Source organism: Trichosurus vulpecula, chromosome 8, assembly GCF_011100635.1.
Source record: "Trichosurus vulpecula isolate mTriVul1 chromosome 8, mTriVul1.pri, whole genome shotgun sequence".
Taxonomy (NCBI): domain Eukaryota; kingdom Metazoa; phylum Chordata; class Mammalia; order Diprotodontia; family Phalangeridae; genus Trichosurus; species Trichosurus vulpecula.
In genome coordinates this window covers 136499661-136522017 of record NC_050580.1, presented here as the reverse complement: position 1 = coordinate 136522017, position 22357 = coordinate 136499661, and the positions used below count along the sequence as shown (strand labels likewise).

Here is a 22357-nt window from a genome sequence, read left to right as displayed (position 1 = left end):
CTCATATTCTTGCCAAAATTTTAAGCCTTCAGTGGAAGGGATAAATAGTAAATATAGATACACAAGATGAATCCACAGTAGTATGAATTTAAGGATTTGAAGGCACACAAAAATTCTGGCATAAAGATAAGTGATTGTCCAAAAAAGATGGTAGGATCAAGTCTGGTCTTGGGTATAAGGCTAGTTTTTTTAATTTGAACCGTGTGGGTATTATATAGCGGGTAAATCCTATTGGCCATGCTGTTTTCTTGGATGATTATGTACTATGAACTTAGTGTTTCACAAAGTTCCTTCCAGGCAGCAGTGAGGCCACTGCATTTCTAGCCTCTTAAGCATAAAAACAAAACAACAAAAACAATACAACTGAACTTAATCCTCTAAAAACTGATGGACTGGGTCCTTTGAAATGTTAAGCCCCTAAACTAGTCTCAAAAAATCAGAGCATTTTTAAAGCATCAAGTTTGTTATGACTATTTCTATATGTGGCTGGCAAAAAACAAAAAAGATTCAGTTGTTTCATTAATGGAGGAGAAGCTCATCTTCCAGAATTTGAATTGAAAGGGACATCAGAAACCACGTGGTCCAAACCAAACTTGAATGGGAATCTTCTAGACAATGTACCTGTCCAGTGGTTGTCCCACCATTGTTTGAAGACTCCCAGGGAGAGTCTCTCCAAAGTAGTTCATAATACTTAATTTTTTTAGTTCTGAATTTAATAAACACCAAATAAAATGACCACTTCCATATATATAGTAGAACAGAAAGAGGATTGTCCATGATGTCTCTTAGAATGTACAACTTGCTTTTCTTTTTAAGTAAATAATAAATTCATCGTGTAACTTAGCTGTCCCACTTGTTCCCAATTTCTTCTGGCCTTCCTTTTGTTCTTTCCTTTGTGTTTTTTTTTTTAATTTGTGTCAATGACCTCTCCTCCCTTTTTTGATAACCCTGTCTTATCTTCTTTCCCCCTAGGTAGATATAGACAAACCCTGGTAACAAATATGATGGTCAATGAAAATAAAGTCATTCCACTTATAGATAGCTCTTATTCTTGGAAGGTTCCCACCCCCCCAATAACTTTAAGCCTAAATTTGCCTCTTTGCAACATCTGTTCCGTCCTCTGGAGCCAAGCAGTATACATTTAATCCTTTTTTCCATGGTGGCCCTTCAAATACTTAGAAGATTGCTTTCAAACCCCTTCCCCCTCATCCTCAATTTTCTTCTCCAAGCTAAACATCCCCAGTCTATTCATCCTTTGTTGCTAGAGCAAAATAGATTAAAGGAGATGGGCTTTTGAAAAGCAAGATTAGCTGCATTTCTTCCAAAGGATTTATAGAATTCAAAGCAGGAAAAATTCCTTCTCTATCATGCATCTTCTATCTCTTCCTTTTCATTGGTCTTTCCCTCCTAGTTCATAATCATTTTCAGCTCCCCCAAAATAGCATTTTTTAAAAGCCTTCCCTCCAATATTTCTGCCCCCTCTTCCTGATTTTACTATCAGTGTAATCCCATTTAACCACCAGATTTCTTGAATTATCTACACTCTGTGCCTCTGCTTTACTTTTTGACCACCCATTTACTCCTTGTAAGATAACTGTCTGGCACCATCATTCTTAAGTCACCATTAACCCAATCTAATCACCAAATCCAATTGACTCTTTCCAGTCTTTCAGCCCCTTGACCACTGCAGTAATTGACACTGATAGCCACCTCATGGATCCTTAATACTTTCTCTTCTCAGTTTTCAAGACCGGAAGTTCTCTCCTGGTTTGCTTGAAATGCCTCTGACAGCTCCTCCCTTCCCTTTCCTGGTTTTTCCTCCTGGCCTGCTAAAGTGAGCATTCAAGGGATCATAGTTGTGAGTTAGAAGGGACCTGAAAGATCAATTAGCACAAACCTTTCTCTTACCAAGGACCAGAAAGAAGGTTAGTGTTAGGGCCAAGGTATGACCTCTGATCTTAATTCCCAAGCCAGATCTGGTTCTACTACACCACTGCGCACTACGCCACCTACTCTAGCTCTTTCTGCTTACACATGAGGAAGCTGAAGCTTAAAGGTTAAATACCTTGCCCAAGGTATGTAGCAGAGACAAGGGTTTGAAAGCAAGTCCCCCTACTCCAAACCCAATTCTTTTGCTACTGCACAATTGTTTACCCTACTATCTCTCTATGCCCTTCCCCATTGCAATTTCATTCGTTCCCATGGTTTGAATGATTAACCATTTTCAACATGCACTTTGTAAAACTTTTACCTTATGCAAGACACTGTACTAGGTGCCACATAATATTTACACATAAAAACATGACCTAATTTCTGCCCTCAAAGAGCAAACATTCCAATGGGGGACAGAGGGTGGGGGGAGCAGGCAAAGTAGGCAGAGAGATGCAAAATATGCACAAGTAAGTATGATACAAAGTAGAAAGGGATAGGCACACAGAAGAGATCCAGACAAAGTGCTGTGGGAAAATTTGAGGAAAGTAAAGATCACCTCAGCTGGGATGACTAGGGAAAACCTGGAGTTAAGTGGCAGTGGTTGCCCTGTGCACTGGAGGAATGGAAGAGGAAATATATTCACAGTGTGTGGAGATAGGCTGCTCAAATCCATAGTGTGAGGGCCGAGGAGTCAAGATGGGGAGCAAGCAGTACAGAATCTGGCTGGGAAACTACAAACTGCCCAGTTTGGTTGGGGCTGGGATGTAGTGCATGAAATAAGACTGGAAAGTTGAGAGCCAGAGTCTGAAAAACATTACATTCCAAGCTACGAAGCCTATATTTTATTCTATAGGCAATCAAGAACCACTGAAGTTTTTTGTGTAGGGAAGTGACTGGGACATACCTGTGCAAGAGGAGAACTAATCTGGCAGTTATGTAAGGAATGAATTGTCAAGGAGAGAAATGAGGGGAAGGGAGATTGGTTTTGGAAGCCATTACAATAAATTAGTGATAGAATGAGTAGGGAAAAGGTGGGAGAGATTATAGATATCAAATCAACAGAAAATGGCAACTGTTTTAGGCCTCCATTTCCTCACCTGTAAAATGTTGGAGTTGAGCCAGATGCTCTAGAAGAAGCCCTCCAGCTCAAACATTCTGTGTTTGAACACCGTGGGCAGAGGTTATGGGGAAGAGTCAACAATGATGGAGGTTTTGATCCTGGAAAACAAGGAAGTTGGAAGTTTGCAATGCTCTCGGAAAGGACAAAGAGGATGAGGTCTGAGAATAGGCCTTTGAATTTAGCAACAGAAAAAGTCATTGCTGACTTGAGGGAAGAGTTTCAGTAGAGTAGTCATAGATTGACAAGCAAGTGGGTGGCGAACAGGTGCAGACTATTCTTTCTAGAAACTCAGTTGTGAAGGAAATGGGAGAAATCCTGTTTCTAAGCTGGCTACTGGACATTTCTATCTTGATGTCCTGGCAATACTTCACAGTCAACATGTCCTAAAACAATACTCATCATCTGAAAAAATTCCTTTGGATTTCCCCATTTCTGTGAAAAAATAACATCCCCTAGTCTTATGCTCAAAACCTCAGTTTTATATTGGGCTCTTCCATCTCCGTCACCTCCCACATTCCAATCGGTCGCCAAGCCCTGTAAACTCTAATGCAGAAATATTGCTCTTATCTATTGTTTTCTTTGTATTTCCACTCCCACCACCTAGTTCAGATTCTCAACACTAACCTGAATTGCTACATTAACCTGCTACCTGGTCTCCAACTACCAGCTCTTCCTCCTCGTACTTACAGGCTGCTGCCAATGTCCCCGAAGCACAGAACTGGTTGTTCTATTACTCAAAACCCTCGAACTATTTCTCATTGCCAACTGAATACAATCCAAACTTCCTGGCTTATCATTCAGGATCACAGCCTTAAGTAGAGCTAGGTTTTGTCCCTTAGTGAGCACTGACAGCACCTGTATTTCCCTGGCAGGGAGAAACAACTGAGTTTGGTAACTTGTTTCCAAGAGTAACTAAAGTAAGATGGCTGCCCAGGTGAGCTCTACCTGGCCCGGCCCCACCCTGGGTTCTCCTATTAACAGCAGCCTCACTGTCACTGAGCATTGGAGGATTCTTTGAGTCACAACCCTAAGGTATCCCCTACCACGCTGCTTTTTGTGGTTCTTGTCCAGGCTCCAGAACTCCTTGTTATGGTTCTTTTGGAGTCTTTCACAATCTGTAGACTCCTTGTCTTCCTAGCCTTGTCCCTCATTACTTCTCTCCATCAACTAAACTGGACTCCTTAATATCCCTTCTTATCTAGCTGAAGTCTTCCCTTTCACATACCTTTGCTCATTTCCTCATCTCTATCTTCTGAAATACTAACCATCTTCTAAGTCCTAGTTCAATAGCATTCCTTTCATAGAGCCTTCACTGATACTGCAAGTCAGAAAACTTGCCTTTCTCTTTTGTACTTACACCCTATTCTGTAGTAGTTATATCTTTGTTGAGTCATGTAGCATGTTTGTGATATATGGTCATATATTTGACTATATATAGACAAATTTGAATTTGTCAGTATATAGTCATATATTTGAATATGTGTCATATTCCCATAGGTCTCACCTCTCCCTGCCAACACACACACACACATACACACACTGGACCTTGGGCTCTCTGACATCGACACCTTCTCTTATTTTAGCTTTGTTGTTGTTGTTCAGTCATGTCTGACTTTTCATGACCCTATTTGGGGTTTTCTTGGCAAAGACACTGCAATGGTTTGCCATTTCCTTCTCCAGTTCATTTTACAGATGAAGAAACCAAGGCAAAAAGGGTTAAGTGACTTGCCCAGAGTCACACAGCTAGTAAGTGTCTGAGGTCATATTTGAACTCAGGTCTTCCTGACTCCAGGCCTGGCACTCTATCCATTGTGCCACCTAGCTGCCCCATTTTATCTTTATGTTCCCTAGTAACTAATAAGAGATGGCTGTTGAGGCTATGTGGTGCAGTGGGTAGATTACTGAGCCTAGAGTCAGGAAGACATGAGTTCAGATCCAATCTCAGACACTTAGTAGGTGTGCAACCCTGGGCAAGTCACTTAATTTCAATATGCTTGTCCCCTCAATTGTAAAATGTAAAATAATGACAGCACCTGCCTCCCAGGGTTGTTGTGAGAGTCAGATGAGATCATATTAGTAAAGTTCTTGGTACAGTGCCTGGCACGTAGCGAGTGCTTAATAAATGCATGTTTCCTTCCTTTCCTTCCTTCCTATTGAATGAAAGGATGAGGATTGTGGAGACCACCTAGCGCGAAGATGAGAAAAAACTGAGCCCCCAAGAGAATGGATACACTCATACAGCTTAGTAATGGCAGAATTGAGACAAGAACCCAGGTCCCATGACTAGGGGACCTAATCCTCTATTCTTTTCAAGAGATTCCTCATGATCCAGAAATCAAGTGAGTTTCTCTCCTGGGGCTAGAGTCGAAAGTACAATAGAAGAGAGGAAAATAGAAATTACAGCTATGTCTTTCCTTAATGATAAATACAACCAGGTTCATCAAACCCATCACAATGGGTATTACCATGTAGGTACGTTGAGAGCACATTCTTTAACCACTGCTTGGCTTTGCCCCCACATAGCAGACTGTGTGTTGCAGTCATCTGTGGTCAGGATTGCGTACTCGGTTCAGAAAAAAAATTACTTGGATCTTGTTATATTATAAAAGAAATTGCACTTGAAGCTAGTTAATCCCTTGTAAAATTTCTGTCTTCTGCTGTGTTCATCTTTTTCTTATGGGAATATAACCCCTTGTGTTTTCGTTGGGTTGATTCATAATTTGTTCTCTGTAAACACCACTTTACAAGCAATTTTTTAAAAAATCTTTCACAAGTGCAGTCAAATTCTTAGCAGGATTTCAACATTCAATTTTTTTTTCCCATGAAGACTTCTTTCCTCCTTTGGTTTCCCTTGGCATATAACAGAGTGATTATCTGATTTTTCTGCAAGTCATGCTTTATTCTCTGGCCTTTCCAAACTGTTTTAACATCTCTTGGATAATGATTTGCAACGCTCTTCCTAGAAGGTCGGCTGTTAGCAAATTGGATAATGGAGGGACGTGAATGAAAGCAGCACGGCCATTTCCATAATGCAGAGACAAATAGTAGGTATAATCGCAGACATATCTGTAACCACACAGAAATGTCTTGGTAAGAATCAAACTAATCTCAATTGTCATGAAAGTCAGTTAGGGAAGAAGTTGTTTATCTATAAATCAGGCTGAAAACGAAGAGAGTTTGTGGCAAGCTCCCTTAAAAACTGTTTTCAGGAAACATAAATTTTGGTCCAAGGTGGGGGTAGGAGGAGAGGGGAACTCCCTCCCTGCTATCGTGGGATGAACTAAAGGATCTTGTGTAGCAGTCTCTAAAATGTGCTTGTAGTGGCAGAGGTGGAGGGAACTGGTAGGAGTTGAATCCCAAGGGGTACCAAGAGGGAAATGTTTATCTGATACCAAGAAAATAGTGCCTTACTGACCTTGCTGTGTTCTGCCATTTTCTAGGTTCAGCAGATCCATGAAACAACTTGAATGACAGAATATTAGAGCAGAAGGAACCTGAGAGATTGTTTCGTGGAAGAGGAGCCTAAGACTCAAGAGGTGAAGTGACTTGTCCAATTAAAAGGGCAAATGAGTTCATACCCATGGTTAATAGGACCTTATATTAGCATGTGTTTTGTTTGTTTGTTTAGTTTTTTAACTAGCTTCCACTTATTTAATTTAATTCTTATAACAATCCTGTAAGGTCTCCAGGGCATGGGATGCTTTCTCCATTTTATACATGAAAGATCTGAAGTTCACAGATGTTCTAGATTGGGGTGGGGGCCTTCTAGGTCCTCAAGTGCAGCCCTTTGACTGAATCTAAATTTCACAGAACAGTCTCTGACTAAACACCTCTTTTCTCTGTGGCAAAGTATCAGGAAAACAATGGAGCTTAGAAATTTCATCCTGATACCTAGTATTTTCAAGAATTGTTTTTGTTAAATAGTAAAAATGAGAATGCACCAATATGAGAATTGATATTAAGTCATAGATGTTGGGTGCTTACTGGGTTCCCCCGGGGTTAGCTCCCACTCTCCTGCTTCTTTCTGCTACTAGCTGACATAATAATTGTTTTTCCCTAGCTCCTTTGGGCTCTGATGGCCCCTGGGACTAGAGTGGGGTGGGGGAGGGTGAGGAGGGTAGGGAGGTACAGGGAGAGGAAGGGAAAGGAGTGTGTGTTTGTGTGTGTGGAGGAGGGGAAGAGGGACAGGGATAGGGAGATGAAGGGTGTGTGTATTTGTATGTGTGAGAGGGAAAGTCTGGAGAGGAGGAGATGGCAAGCTAGTTTTTCCTCCAAAGGCCAATACAAACCATACCAAAGGTCCTAACTGTCCCTTGCTCTAGCTTCTTCCCTGCCCTGTCCCCAAGTCCATAACAACTCCATAGGAGCTTGTGAGCTACAAGCTATACTCTAGGCATCCCATGGAGGTGAGGGTAGCTTTTCCATAAAAGGTACTGAAACCATCATCAAGACTGAATCAGTTTCTAGTGGCTCTAGCTGTTGACTTAGTTTCCTGGTGGTCGAGAAACAGCTCTTTTCTCAAGGTTTCTCACTGTAGGTCCTTCAGGGACAACACAGAAACTGGGAAGCTTCACCCAAATGAATTAGGGCTGTAACCTTGCCCACTTTCCTTTCCCTACTATGGCTAGAGAAGCTTCTTTTTTAAACTTTCACTTGGTTTCTCCTAGTGTCTCATTTGGTTCCAATTTGGGTTGGGCTTGATCTTTTGTGTAGTTCTTGACCTACCTACTCTACTCTGCTTTGGTGTTAGATGAGGAGGCTCACCTCCCCTTCCCTAATCTCCTACCAGCCCCTACCTCCAAAATCAGCTTCCTCAGGAAGGGAAAGTGGGCAAACTCCTTTGGGTTTTTTGCCCTCACAGACCTTCTAAAGCTCCCTAGAGTAGGTATAGTAAATGAAGTAAATCTTTCCCAAGGAGGGGAGAATCCCAGGCTTGTGAGGGCAGGTTTTAGAGTGGACCACGGTGTAGCCCTAAATCCTCCTTGTCTTCCTCTCACTTCTTTGGGTGTGCACATGAAAAAAAAAAACAAGAAAAAGGACAAAAATATTTGCCATTTGAAACAAGCAAATGCAGGTTAAATAGTAAATTTTTTCGAGTTCATTCAAAACAAACTTGTCTCATGGACTTCAGTGGCTTTGCCCATGTGTCACACAGATAGAAGATGGTGATGACAGGAGGTCAAGGTTTTCTGATGGTTCAGTGAGCATCCACTGTCCCTTCTCATACTCTCTAAAGATCTGAAAACATTTTTCTGGGCCTTAGTTTCTTATCAGTCCGAGGGAAGAGCTATTGATTCCTTGTTCCTTTACCTCCAGGAAGCTAAGCCAACAGCTGGAGCCTCAATGGACCTCTCTTCAATCACTAATACTCTTCCTGGATTTACCCTTTACTGGTTAACATACTTTTACCCCTTTATTCTCACCCCATCTCTGTGATTCTGAACCCAGAGCTGTAGAAGTACTCACCACTCCCTAAGGTCTATCTATAACAAACTTGTCCTCCCTTCCCCATTCCTCTCCATCTACTCAGTATGAATCTTATATCATTGTCGCCCCCATTGAAATATAAGCAGCGACAGTGGCTTTTGTCATTTTCTATATCCCCAGTGATTTTCCATAGTGATTGGAACATAGTGAGGGTTTATCTAATAAATACTTGTTGACTGACTGTTGACTAATTGTAAAAAGAGAGAATGTTTGTAATATATTTTGCAAAGCTCTACATAAAGGAATTTTGGTTTTGGGGGGTGGGGGGGTTGGACCAGACTTCTTAACAGAAGCTTTTTTTTTAAGCAAAAGCAAAAATATCTTTATAAGTCTTAGATCATTGCCTGAAAGCACTTTGAGATTAGATGACTTGTCCAGGGTCACACAGCCAATATTTGAGTCAAAGGCAGGATTTGAACTGAGGTCTTTGATTCCAAGTCTGATCTCTATTCCCAATGCCTGACATACAAACGTTAACTATTATTTTTTATTATTACTGCCCTCAGTGCTGTAGAGTCTTTCTTCCATTTTTATGATCACTCTACTGATCTGAAATATGATTGCACTAACCAGTACTAGCTAGCAGCATTGAAAGTGGAAGAATTCGGTTGTTGAGCTCATTTTCACATGGGACAGAGTGCTTCTAAGACTATACATTGCAGAGAAGGTGCTAGGTCTGTATTGGAAGGAGTTTCTTCAATAGGGATTTTCCTATGTCAAAAAAATTATAGGTGTCCAGCCCCTATCCCATTCTCTACAGAATGGAAGAAATAAATTCTTGACAGATGAGTAAAGGAGAAATTCAGAGGTTTCTTTACTGATCCCCTACCTGATTAATGAATGACCAAACAAAGAATTTACCTTCCCGCATCTCTGGAAAAGAGAACCTGGATTCCATTGACAGAGATGTTTTTGCAAACTGCTTTCATGCTGATAGTAGATTCAATCATGTCTGGGCCATCTGACAGGCAGACACCACCTTCTGGTGAAATACCACAAATATCTGCATCTGTATAACCTCGGTTCCTTCCACACTGTTCTAGGATGATTGCTTTGGAAGACGAAGCAACTCCAACATGGACAGTGAACTGCTTAGGTGAGAAGGGAGGGGAAAAAAAGAGTCAGGAAATTAAAGAAAGGTCGAATGTATTTACAAAATATTGCAAGAGTTCCAAACTTGTAAGTGTGAGATCCAAGCCCACAGGTACAGAAAATCTCAGCCATGCACACTGATGGGAAGCTTTAGTTTTATTTTAAAATCCACAGGCTATATGCTAGTGCACGCCCACTACCATGCCCACTATAAACATAAAACACAGTGACCTCATTCTGTTTTTTTTTTAAACTAAGTAAGTAATTGCTCAAATTCTGGGCTTTAATTTTAAAAGCCCTTCATATTTCAACAATTTCTTAAATGGTAGCATATAACTGCCTATCGGCTTGAGAATAAATCCTATGGTAGCCTACCACAGGAAAAGCTTAGCATTTCTGCAGAATCTTAAGTCTTTTTTTATGAAGTTTTATTTATGGAAGTTAGTGAAAGCCCAATAAAATCTTGTTGAGAATTTATCTGAGTTGATTATTTCTCCTCTTTGAAAAATATTTGTCATGTCTTTCAAAGTATCTGTATATATGTGTTTTTCCCTTAATATGTTTTAGGGTTGTTTTTAAACAATAATTTTCTGCTCCTCATTTTTCTTTTTTTCATACTAACTTTCCAAACAATTACATTTAGAACTCAACGAGTACAAATGAAGGAGGGACAACTCCTTAACCCACACATATATACTAATTTCAGCCCAGTTGATGACAGCCTTCTCATCTCTTGCCCCAATATTGTAAATCACCATCTTGATATTTGATGAACTATATTCTAAGAGAACCTAACTGCTCACAGCAGAACTATGATAGTGTGGGGTAAGTAAGGCAAGTGATATACTCGCCTTGGGTGCTCAGATCTTAGAACAGAAAAGTACTTAAAGTCTGTATCTGCTATCCCAAGAAGGCCATGCTATTAGCATAGGGGAACAATCATTTTATCTTTTTGCTTTAAATGCAAAATTGGCCGATTACGGTGATATTCATAAGAGTCAAAATATTGTTTTGTGTCTTGTTTTCAGGCACAGTCTTTTTTTCTCCTTTTGGAGAAGGAGGTGGTGATCTATTCCTGTGGTTTAATTTATGAGGGGACCTATGTCCACTGATGCAGAGCAGCAAATCATCTGTAATTTTGTATACAGAGTTGCTGAAGGAATTGAAGGTTAAAAAAAAAAGTTACCCATGATCACACCACTAGTATGTGTCAGACAATGGAACTCAGCTAGTCCTGACTCCAAAACCAGCTTTCCTTGTACGAGTATTTCTCTTGAACATATTAGATTGTCATTTACCCTCAAACAGGCTACCATTTTTCTTGGGTGCTAGATGGGATGTGCTTCATTTATCCCCCTTCCCGCCTTGTTGCTCTTATATAAAAATGCTCCTGAATGAAATTTTCATATCAGTATTTCAGCAAAAACTTAAAAAGTTACACACTAGAGCATAATTAAAATACTATTATTTGGGGAGTTCGTGTTGTCACGCTATATTATGGTAGGTTGGGGTGCCTTAGATCTCTCTGAACTTTGCATACGTTGATCAGCCTAAGATCACCCCCCCAACCTCACCCCACACATATCAAATTCCACAGTGTAGCTAACAGTGTTCCAAAAATTAAATCCCATAAGCATTTATTGAGCACTTACTATGTTCCAAATATTATGCTAGATGCTGGGGATAGAAAAACAGAAACAGAGCAGTCCCTGTCCTCAAGGAGCTTCTACTCTCTTCAAACAGTTCCACTCTACACCATTCTACTTCCATTCTACACCAAAGTTTCAGCATACTGCTACCTCATTTTATGTTAGGGTGGAAAATTAGCTGTCACATAGAAAAACAGTAATTTACTTGGGGTCGAAGGGTTTCCCAAATTTTGGAGACTTGCTCCTTTGTTTTCTTGTAAGCCACAGGCAGTTGCAGAATCCGAACCACCACGTCTTTACCCAGCCCCAAATTAGAGAGTTCCTGTAAGACAGAAACAAATTAGGTGGCTGCAGAGATGATACATGGTTTTGCAAATGACCATTAAAGGGTTAACCCTTGTTTAAAAAATGTAAAAGGATAGAACTGTTTCTCTTTCCTCCTCTTTCTTAGTACTTCTTTGGAGATTTTGATGCAATGCTCCTTTTGGATATCCTATTTCTTCTCTGTTACATGGCTTTTTCTAGGCTCTCTTCTTACCTAGCTTACCTTCCTTCTCAGTTTCCTTTGCTAGACTGTCACCATCTCTAGCCCCCTAAATGCAGGTATTCATCTTCCAGTTTTGTCCTGGGTTCCCTTCTCTTCTTTGTCTTCTCTCTTGGTGACCTCATCAACTCCCATGGGTTCACTTATCCTTATGCAGATGAGTCTCAAATCTATATATCTAATTCTAATTTCTCTCCAGAGTCTCAGGCTCACATTGCCACTTGTGTGTCCCGGAGGTATTTCAACATCACTACACTCAAAACAAAACTTTCCTCAAGCTCCACCCCTCTCTAGATTTCCCCCTTTTCCTGTTGAGGACTCCACTAAACTCCCAATCTCTCAAGTTTGCAACCTCAGCAATCCTTGACTTTTCCCCCCAACCCCCACTATCTAATCAATTGCCAAGCCTTGTTGATTCAGCCTTCAATCCATCCCCTTCTTTCCGCTCACAAGGATGCTTATCTTCATTCAAAAACTTGTTATCGTCGTTCAGTTGTATTTGACTCTTTGTGACCCCATCTGGGGGATTTCTTGGCAAAGATACTGGAGCCGTGTATCAGCAAGGCAATAACAACAGGGTAGAAGATAATTGTCAAAATGCCCGTGTGGTTCTGTATCGCTGTGTACGAGACTCTCCATGTAGAAGGTAGAAGTAAACCATCTCTTCAGACACCAGAGAACCATATCCCATAAGCCATCTACCCAATCTATCACAGCAGTAAAGCAGTCAATATATAATATCACAACATGGAGCCTTGCCATCCCAAAACCTCTCCGACCCCCTGCCGGGGTCTCCCCCAAAACAAACTCACAATACAGCTAAGTCAGCCTATTCAGTTCTAACTATCACGAGGGTGGCCATTAGCAGCCATAACTGCTCTCTCTATGCATTTCCTGTGACATAACTTCCTTTCCCTGTCAGGAAACTCCTCTCACCACATGCGACTTAGGCTTCCTGTGACGTAAGCCTATTAATGACATGGCCTATTAATGGGTGGAAAAGATCTTCAAATCTAAATTGCTACTGCAAGTGCTTTGCCATTGCCTTCTCTAGCTCATTTTACAGATGAAGAAACTGAGGCAAACAGGGTTAAGTGACTTGCGCAGGGTCACACAGGTAGTAAGAGTCTGATGCCAAATTTCAACTCAGGAAGATGAGTCTTCCCTGACTCCAGGCTGGGCACTTTATCTATTTTACCATGAAGCAGCAGTAGCACAAGTCTTGTTCCCTATACCTAAGGATATTACTACCTTAAGCTGTTGCCACAGTGATTTTTCAGGTGACCATCCTGGAATTTGAAGACCTCTAAACTATATGGATTTGTTCATCTGAGTGCCTTGGCCAACTGGGAATATTTTATTCCTAGTGAGTACACTGATAACATGCCTCTGTGTCATGGAACAGAAGTCACAGGAATAGGAATTCATGGGCTAAGATGCCTGTTATCATTGAAAGAGGAAGGACTTGCATCTAGGGTCCTTGAAGAATCATTTTATCATAATCTCAATCTAGAGCTGGAAAGGTTTAGAGATTTTCTACTCCAATGTTCTTATTTTCCCTGTGAAGAAACAGTCCCAGAGACAGACATTTGCCTGAGGTCACAGAAAGCAGCAGTATTAGTCAGTGCCCTCACCCTTGGCCCCCGAAAGGGACTATGTTTGTAAGGGGAGCGGGGCAGTTGTTTCTCCTGTCCAAACCTGTTTCAACTTTTTCTGGAAGTGATGCTGGACTTTTGATAAGGGCTGTTTGCATCCCCTTTGGAATTCTGCTGAACAATTTGGGAGGGAGATGATAAGGTCAAACTTTGTTTTCTTCATGGAGGAATTGATACTACTTCAGTACAAGGATGAGTCTTTTTTTTACTTCCCTTTCCCATTTTGAACCATAAATCTTTTTTTTTTCTTTCAATTATTCTTCCCCCAGCCTCCTGAGGGTGTATTTTACTGCATGACATAGAAGAAAAAGTTCCAGGTTTTCATTATGTGGCAATAACTCTATTTGGGTTGGAATGATAGAGGGGGGAAATTATTCTTCTGCTCCAATGTGGACTTAACTTTTTAAATGACCAGGTTCAGTTAGATAGAAGGTCCAAACTGACCTGGGCCCAGTGGATGGAAGGTCTAAGCCTGGGAACCAGGTCATCCTGACATTCTTTATTGTGTTGTTTGGATGGCCAGACTGGCAAGTACTTGAAAAAAACATGGAGGCAGAAGGAAGGGGAGCCTGACAAGAAGAGAGAGGCAGGGAGGATAGGGCATTTCTGAGTGTTATTTTTTTAAATGTCTCCAATGATATGGCAGAATATACATAGGTCTCTTTCAATACCAGTGCTTTGAGGTATAATGTGTATTATCCTTTCAGGGAGCTTAACCAAGAGCAGGTTGATCTATCCCTTGTGATATTTCTCATCAGGTAAGGACAACTTTAATTCTCTCCTGGGATGATGGGGTTGGTATTTATGCTAAATTTTCCCTTTAATTTTTCTGATCTATTATGGAATGTGCCTTCCACATCACTAATTGAATTGTCCTAGAGAGGTCACACAGTTGTAGCTAGAAAACTTCCCTTGAAATGAAGAAGACGTGGGTTCAGATCCTACCTCTGAAACAACGTGGGGGGGGGTGGTGAAACTGCGTGAAGCCTGGTAAGTCATTTGACTTCTCAGTGCCCTAGGCAGCTCTCCAGTACTTTTAAGTTGCTGGAAAGGTGGTGACCTGAATTGGCAAAGGAGGTTTCCTTGCCTGGAGGCTTCCTATGCCAATAAAACTGCAAGTCTTGTTCCTATCACTATTTATCCTAGGCATTCAAGACCTGAGATTGGCCCAAACTTGAAAGACAAAACTTTTTTTAAAGTTTTAACATTCCAAGGATAGATTTCACCATAATGCCTCAAAAGGTATCCCTAAAAGCCAGAGTTCTGCGTTTTTTCTTTCCCCAGAAGCTCCGAGTCCGAGGGAGGAGAGCCTGAAATCACATGGGAAGATTTGTTCCTAACACCTGTCATGTCGAGATGGGCATAGTTTCCACGACTTGTTGCATTCCAGCCAGGTAGTTTCAGGTCATTTTCATGGGGCTACCCTAAAGGGATGGGTCCCAGCACCAAACAGTACTTCACTGGCAAATCTGCCTTTGAATGCTGCTTCCTGAATAACGGTTCCAATTTTCTTGTCAGCGGAAACATTGATTAGCTGTGCTCAATAAGCTATCTGACACAAGCAAGAAAACAATGCCCATGGGAAGTAAACAAACCCAGAGAACAGGGCCAGTCTTTCTCCCCCGGAGCACGGTCCGGCTGTGATTGATCATTGCATCATCTTCACTTAAGAATGCAATTCTGTTTCTTGCTTTGACAAATAAATAAAGAACAGCCCCGGCTGGTTCACAATTAGCATTTTATTTCCCACCACAGCACAGTTCCCCTCCCCCACTCCATCCCCCCCCCCCCCACCCGCTGCTGTTACCGCCGCCGCCACCATCATCACACACTCTGTATAAGAATCCTCCATTTAAAACTCCAGGTTGTAGAAATGCTACTGATAGTCATTTTAGAGTTTGATGACCCCTTCTATCTATGCCTCTAGAAAAGTTAGGAAAGAAAGATCTGTGGGTCAAAGCAGACCATAAATTGAAGAAAAGACATGGTAGGTTTTTTTACCCCCTATGCATTGTGACTCCACATTCCCTTGCCATTTAGTTAATGTATTTCTGTGTCTCATTTCTTCCCTTTGCCTTGTTTACCACTTCCCATCCTCTGTCCCCGCCCCTCCTCCCCCAGAAATTTTCACTATAAAATGGCAGTGGGAGGGCTCTGGATTATCTCTACTAGACAGATACTTGAATCAACAAAGCAACAGCATGGTCACTAATTATGATACTACCTTAATGGCAGCAGAAGCCCTAGGATGACCTAGGAGGGGTTTTCTGCTGCTTTGATTCCATTTTGTTTATGTCTGTTTATCCATTTCTATAAAACCTAACCTCCCCCACCCCTAATATATCGCCAGTTTTTCCTCCCTATAGGTTGTGTAAGGTGCTATCTAGTCCTGAGGTCAGTCAATTTGTCAACAAACATTTATTAAGTCCTTGCTACTTGCCAGCTGACTAAATACTGGGGATAAAAAGAACGGCAAAACCAGACCCAGTCCTCAAGGGACTACATTCTAAAGGATGTGTGTACACACATACACACACACATGCAGACATATACATATATACAACATACAAACAATGCATGCATACAAAATATATACAAAGTAGATGGAAGGTCATCTGAGAGGGGAAGGCGATTATCAGCTAGAGGGCCTGGGAAGGGCCTCCTGCAGAAGGTGAGATTGGAAATGATACTTGAAGGAAGCCAGGAAAACGAAGAGGGAGAGCATTCCAGGGACTGGGGGACCACCAATGCAAAAGCACGGAGTCAGGAGTTGGAGTTTGTGCACATGGAAAAACAAGTGGTCCAGTGTATCTGGATTGTTGAGCATGTAGAAAAGAGTGAAGGTAAAAAGGGGGTGGGGTATGAAGAGTCTTTTAAAAAAATGTCAAGTGAAAAAAAATAGATATGTATATATAACATGTTATTGTTTTTAACACTCAGTATTTTTAAATTTTGAGTTGCAGATTCTCTCCTTTCCTCCCCCTTCCTTGAGAAGGCAAGCTATTTGACATGGATTATACATGTGCAGTCATACAAAACATATTTTCATATTAACCTTGTTGCTAAATAAAACACAGACCAAAAATTTTAAAAAATTTAAAAATTAAAGAAAAATCTTTAAAAAGTATGCTTTGATCTGCATTCAGACTCCATCATTTCTTTTTCTGGAGGTGGATAACATTTTTTATCATAAGTCCTTTGAAACAGCTTTGGATCATTGTATTGCTGAGAATAGCTAAATCATCCACAGTTGACCATTGTACAATGTTGCTGTTACTATAATGTTCTCCTAGTTCTGCTCACTTCACTTTGTATCAGTTCATATAACTCTTATGAAGAGTCTTAGATGCCAAACAGAGGGAAATTATATCCTGGACGTCATAGGGAGTCGTCAAAGTTTACTGAGGTGGAGAGCGATGTGATCAGATTTGCTCTTCAGGAAAACCACTTTAACAGATGAGTGGTAAATGGACTGAAGTGGGGAGAGACTTAAGGCAAGGCGATCAGTTAGAAGACTATTGCAATAGCCTCAGTAAGAAGTGGAAAAAAGACCTGTATAGGGAGAAGGGTAGAGAGAGACAGTCCACATGAGAGATGTTGTGAAGATAGAAATGCCAAGATCTGGTGACAGAGTGGAGATGCTAGGTCAGTGAGAATGAGTCAAGGATGGTAGTGCAGTTGTTGTCCTGGGATACTGGAGAGCTGGTGGTGTTCTCAACAGTAATAGGGACTTTAGGAAGAGAGAAGGCTTGTGAGGAACAGATAAATGAGTTCCATATTGGACATGTTAAGTTTGAGGTGCCTGCAGGACAGCCAATAGGAAATTGGTGATGCAGAACAGGAGCTTTGGAAAGAGATTAGGGCTAGATTTATAGATCTCGGAATCACCTGCATAGAGATGGTAATTGAACCCATGGGAGTTGATGAGAGATAGTGTGGAGTAAAAAGAGAAGGGATCTCAGAACAGAATGTTGGGAGACATCCACAGCTATTGGGCTAGATAGAGCGAGAACCATAACTAAAGTGGGTTGATCTAGGCTTTGTCTCAGGCTGGGAAATTTAATGGTCACTCAGTAGCCCCCAATAGCAACATCACTGCTCCTTCATGGCAGCAGTGGTGGTTTGTCTCATCTTGAAGGTGAGCACTCCTTTGTTTCTCCCCTTCCCACAATTTCACGCTCCAGGTAAGCCTGATCCTTCTCAATTTTCCTCAATTGTAGTATATGCTGGTTATGGTTGTAAGTTGAGGTTGAGAAGATATTCTGGAGAGGGAAAAAGAATGAACAGGATAATAGTGCAGGGTTTTCTCTATGGAGTGGGGAAAAAAGATAAATAACTTCACTCTTTCTGAAAAAAAATAAGATGACAAGGAGAGATTTATGTAGGCATGTAGATACCTAATCTGTCATTTTTCACTTATTCTGAAATCTTCATTAATCTTCAAGATTCTCATCTTATTTACTAAAAAATGGCAATAGAGTCCATCAATGAAATTAACTGAAATCTGATTCTTCCAAAATTCTTCTGGTCTTTTAAGAATTTCTCCACATTCTTTTGTTTGTTTGTTTGGCAGGCAATTGGGGTTAAATGACTTGCCCAAGGTCACACAGCTAGTACATGTGTCAAGTGTCTGAAGTTGGATTTTGAACTCAGGTCCTCCTGACTCCAGAGCCGGTGCTCTACTCACTGCGCCACCTAGCTGCCCCATTTCTCCACATTCTTGAAAAGTTCTAATTAGAGAGACAGAATATAGTGAGTATTTTTCTGTATCCAAATGTATTTCTGAGGAAAAGACAGGAAGAAAGAGGTGCTTTATTGGTGACTGAAAGTCGCTTATACTAAGAATTTCCTTTCCTTTCAAGCTGTAGATTTGGAACCTTGGATTCCAGTAAGACAGACGGTGGCAGATAGCTTCCATAGGCTCAAATTGTTGCTTTGCATCCCTCAACCACCTGTCAGTTTGGAGATATATTAGTGAACCGGAGATCTCTGAAAGCCCAGCCTATGAAAAAGAGGGGGAAAAAGATAAGAAGGGAAGTTGTGAAGTGGATAGAATAGACTATTGGATGCTGACTAGTTCTATTCTCTCCCACCCCAGCCAGCAGCAAATAGCAAACAATTTGTTTTAACACCTTGTTTCCAAATTCGGGGACAAAGGGCTTTCCATTTTGAGTAATTTAGGCCATAGGTATTATTGGTGTTTTAAGAAAATATACATATAGAGAGAGAGTGTGTGTGCGTGTGTGTGTGTGTGTGTGTACACATGTTTGTGTGTTGAAAGAAAATACAAAAAAAGGGGAAAAAATCTTTTCTAGATGTTCTCTTCTAACAATGGAGAAGAGAAATTTGCAAGGAGAGAAACATACTGGTCAATACAGGATACTACGTTACTGTGTTGCCTTCTATTTGAGGGGAAGCGTGTCGTGGAAAGAGTAGTGGACCTAGAGTCAGAAGATCTGGGTTCAAGGTTTGATGCTTCTTAGCTATATAACTGTGGCCAAGTTACTGAAGTCTAATGAGCCTCAGTTTTCTCTCCATGGGAACAATAATAACCGTACTTGTCCTATCTATTTCACAGGGTAGATGTGAGGAAAATGTTTTATAAATGCTTAAACCACTACAAAGATATAAACTCTTGTTATTACGTATTACCTTTACCTAGTCTCTAATTGTTTTATGTACATATTTTGTCATCTAATTAGATTGCATGATAGTATATTATTGCATCTATAAATGCAAACTGGTACAGTGCTGGAGACATAACTCACTATCTGCCTGCCATTCAAACAGTGATGGCATTAGTTCTATGTGTATGGTCATCCTTTGACACTTTTTCCGACTACATCCTCTACCTCTGAGAATGAAATCCTGCCAATCTTAGAAGAACTCTGGCTAGAATGTGCCAACCTCAAATTTTACAGCATTCACTGTTGGCATGAGACCCATGGAAAATGTTCATGCTAGAATTTCTGACTACACTGCTGCTCGATTCTTAAAGGAGGGAAGCAAATGAAAGAGGCAGATGGCTAGGTGGCACAGTGGCTACAGCACCAGGCCTAGAGCCAGGAAGAATCATCTTCTTGAGTTCAAATCCAGCCTCAGACATTTACTTAGCTGTGTGACCCTGGGCAAGTCACTTAACCCTGTTTGCCTCAGTTTCCTTATCTGCAAAATGAGCTGAAGAAGGAAATGGCAAATCACTCCAGTATCTTTGCCAAGAAAACCCCCAATGGGGTCACAAAAAGGTAGACATTACTGAAATGACTGAACAACAATAAAATATGTAAAATGCTTTGCAAACCATAAAGTACTATGTAAATGTTAACTATTATTTTTTCACACAAGCAGAAATGTTACTTGTATTTTGTTTGTTTCCAATTACACGTATAGATAGTTTTCAACATTCATTTTTGTAAAATTTTGCTGAATTTTTCTTCCTCCCTCGCTGCTCCCCTCTCCAAGACAGCAAGCAATTTGATATAGGTTATAAATGTACAATCATGTTAAAAATATTTCCACATTAGTCATGTTGTAAAAGAAAAATCAGAACAAAAGGGAAAAACCACAAGAAAGAAAACAACAACAAAAAAGTAAAAGTTGTATGCTTTGATCTGCACTCATACTCCATGGTTCTTCTTCTGGATGTTTAGCATTTTCTATCACGAGTCTTTTGGAATTGTCTTGAATCACTGTATTGCTGAGAAGAGCTAAGTTTATCAATTAATCTTTGCACAATGTCGCTGTTACTGTGTACAATGTTTTCCTGGTTCTACTCACTTCACTCAGCATCAGTTCACATAAGTCTTTCCAGATTTTTCTGAAATCCACCTGCTCATTATCTCTTATAGAACAGTAGTATTCCACTACATTTATATACTCCAACTTGTTCAGCCATTCCTCAATTGATGAATATCCCCTCAATTTCCAATTCTTTGCCACCACCAAAAGAGTTGCTATAAATACTTTTGTACACGTGGGTCATTTTCCCTTTTTTATGATCTTTTTAGGATAGAGACCTAGTACTGGGTCCAAGAGTTTGCGGTTTTATAGCCCTTTGGGCATATTAACTATTATTATTAATTAGACTAGCAGAAGTTCATAGGACCCAATATCCATGAAAACAACCAGAAACAAAACCTATAATTTTGAATGCCTCTACATAGATGCATAAAATACAAACACTCAGCAAGATGAACTAGAGATCATAATACAAGGAACTAATTTTGGATTCATATAGATATCAATTCAATGTGTTGGAATGAAACCTTTGATTAGAATACAGTTTTATTCAAAAGGAAAAGTATAGTTAGGGAGTGATGTGACTAGTAACGTATATATGGATATATATTTATCAAGAGTCTACTGGGTATGTATGTATCTTTCTCCATATATGGATATATGTGTATACACATGCACACACATACACATACACACATGTACACACAGACACACTCACACAGATAATACTCATGTAAGGAAATCCAGGAGTCAAAGAGAGGAAGCATGGTGTATATATTTGGTAGAAGGACAATGAAGGCTGAAATGGAAATGATAATATTGTCAGAGATTACAAGCCAGAAAAAGGAAATAGATAGGGAGTTTGGGAAAGAGATCATAAGTCTGGTACAAAGCTATGCTAGAGTAGCAGTAGATATTTAAAATATCCAAACACCTACTCTCTGTCTTTCTCTCTCTGTCTTAATCTCTGTCTCTCTCTTCCTCTCTGTGTGTCTTTCTCTGTCTTCTTCCTCCCCCCTGCCCTTCTTGCCCCACTGTTTCTCCCTCCAAAATTTGCCTCAATTATAATATCCTCCTTCAGAAGGTCAAAGAACCAACAGGGGAAAAGCTACATGTAACTTTCACTAACATAGAGTGGTTGTTGGGATCAAAAGGATTGGAATATTGGGGAAAAGTGTAGTCTGTAGCCTAGAGCTGGTGATAGAAAAGGAAATTCAGTGAGAACAGATTTCAAAGGGGACAGAGAAATAATAAATGGGAGACCATGGCCTAAATTTCTGAAGACATGTGCTTCAGATTGAAACAAGGGCAGATAACAGGGTAATTACAAAACTATAAAACAGTACTGCACGTATAGGCAGGACTGATAAATCTTAAAGTGAGCTAGGATTGGTAAGGGTAGCTAAGAACAGCAAAGGGGTGTTTTTGTTTGTTTTTAGCTACATTGGAGAGAAAGAAGAGGGTTAGATAAGGGATAGGATGGCTGCTCTGGACAGTGATAACTGACGACAAAGAGGAAGCAGAAATAATCTCTTCTTTATTTACTTGGGTTTTTTTTCTATCAAGAAGAATAATTTTTCAGACTGGAAAAGGATATGGCAAAATGGCTAGTAGAGAATTCATGTAAAAGATAAATAAGAAGATTATATTGTAATAAAGCTTACAGCTACCTTCAATAAGCCAAAGCAATCTAGCCTAGATGAACTACATACTCAACTTCTGACAGAACTGGTGGATGTAACTGCTAAGTGACTCTCAATGAGATCAAAAAGTTTGTTGAGAATGGGAGAGGTGCCACAAGATTACAGATGGGCAAATGTCCTAGTAAGATATTTGGACTGATAAGACAATAAGACTAGAAAACTCCCAGTGAACTTGACTTTGATTCCTGGCAAATTTATAGAACGCATTATTATTATTAAAGAAATGGCTAGTTAATATCTAGAAAAGGAAATTATGGTCACAAAAAAAACCAATGCATAAAAGTCAGGTCATGCCAGGTCTACCTTTTTTCTTTTTCTTTTCCTTTTTTTGCTGGAGCTACTAAAATGGTAGGTGGTTGTTGTGGTTGTTGTTTGTCCTTCATTCTCAAAGAGGACCATAACTTCAGGGAGATGATGCTATGACTTGCAAGGGAATT

At 40.3% G+C, this 22357-nt stretch overlaps 1 protein-coding gene across 1 annotated transcript in view; it reads right to left on the bottom strand.

The window, feature by feature from the left end:
* Nucleotides 1-5949: 5949 nt before the first annotated feature.
* The window catches only part of PGPEP1L (pyroglutamyl-peptidase I like), a 76932-nt gene continuing 60524 nt past the window's right edge, over nucleotides 5950-22357 (bottom strand). The window contains exons 3-5 of the mRNA XM_036734373.1: nucleotides 11486-11602; nucleotides 9401-9630; nucleotides 5950-6118 (exon numbers count right to left, since the gene is read on the bottom strand). Coding sequence (XP_036590268.1) covers nucleotides 5950-6118; nucleotides 9401-9630; nucleotides 11486-11602 — 516 coding nt within the window. The remainder of the gene's footprint in view (nucleotides 6119-9400; nucleotides 9631-11485; nucleotides 11603-22357) is intronic.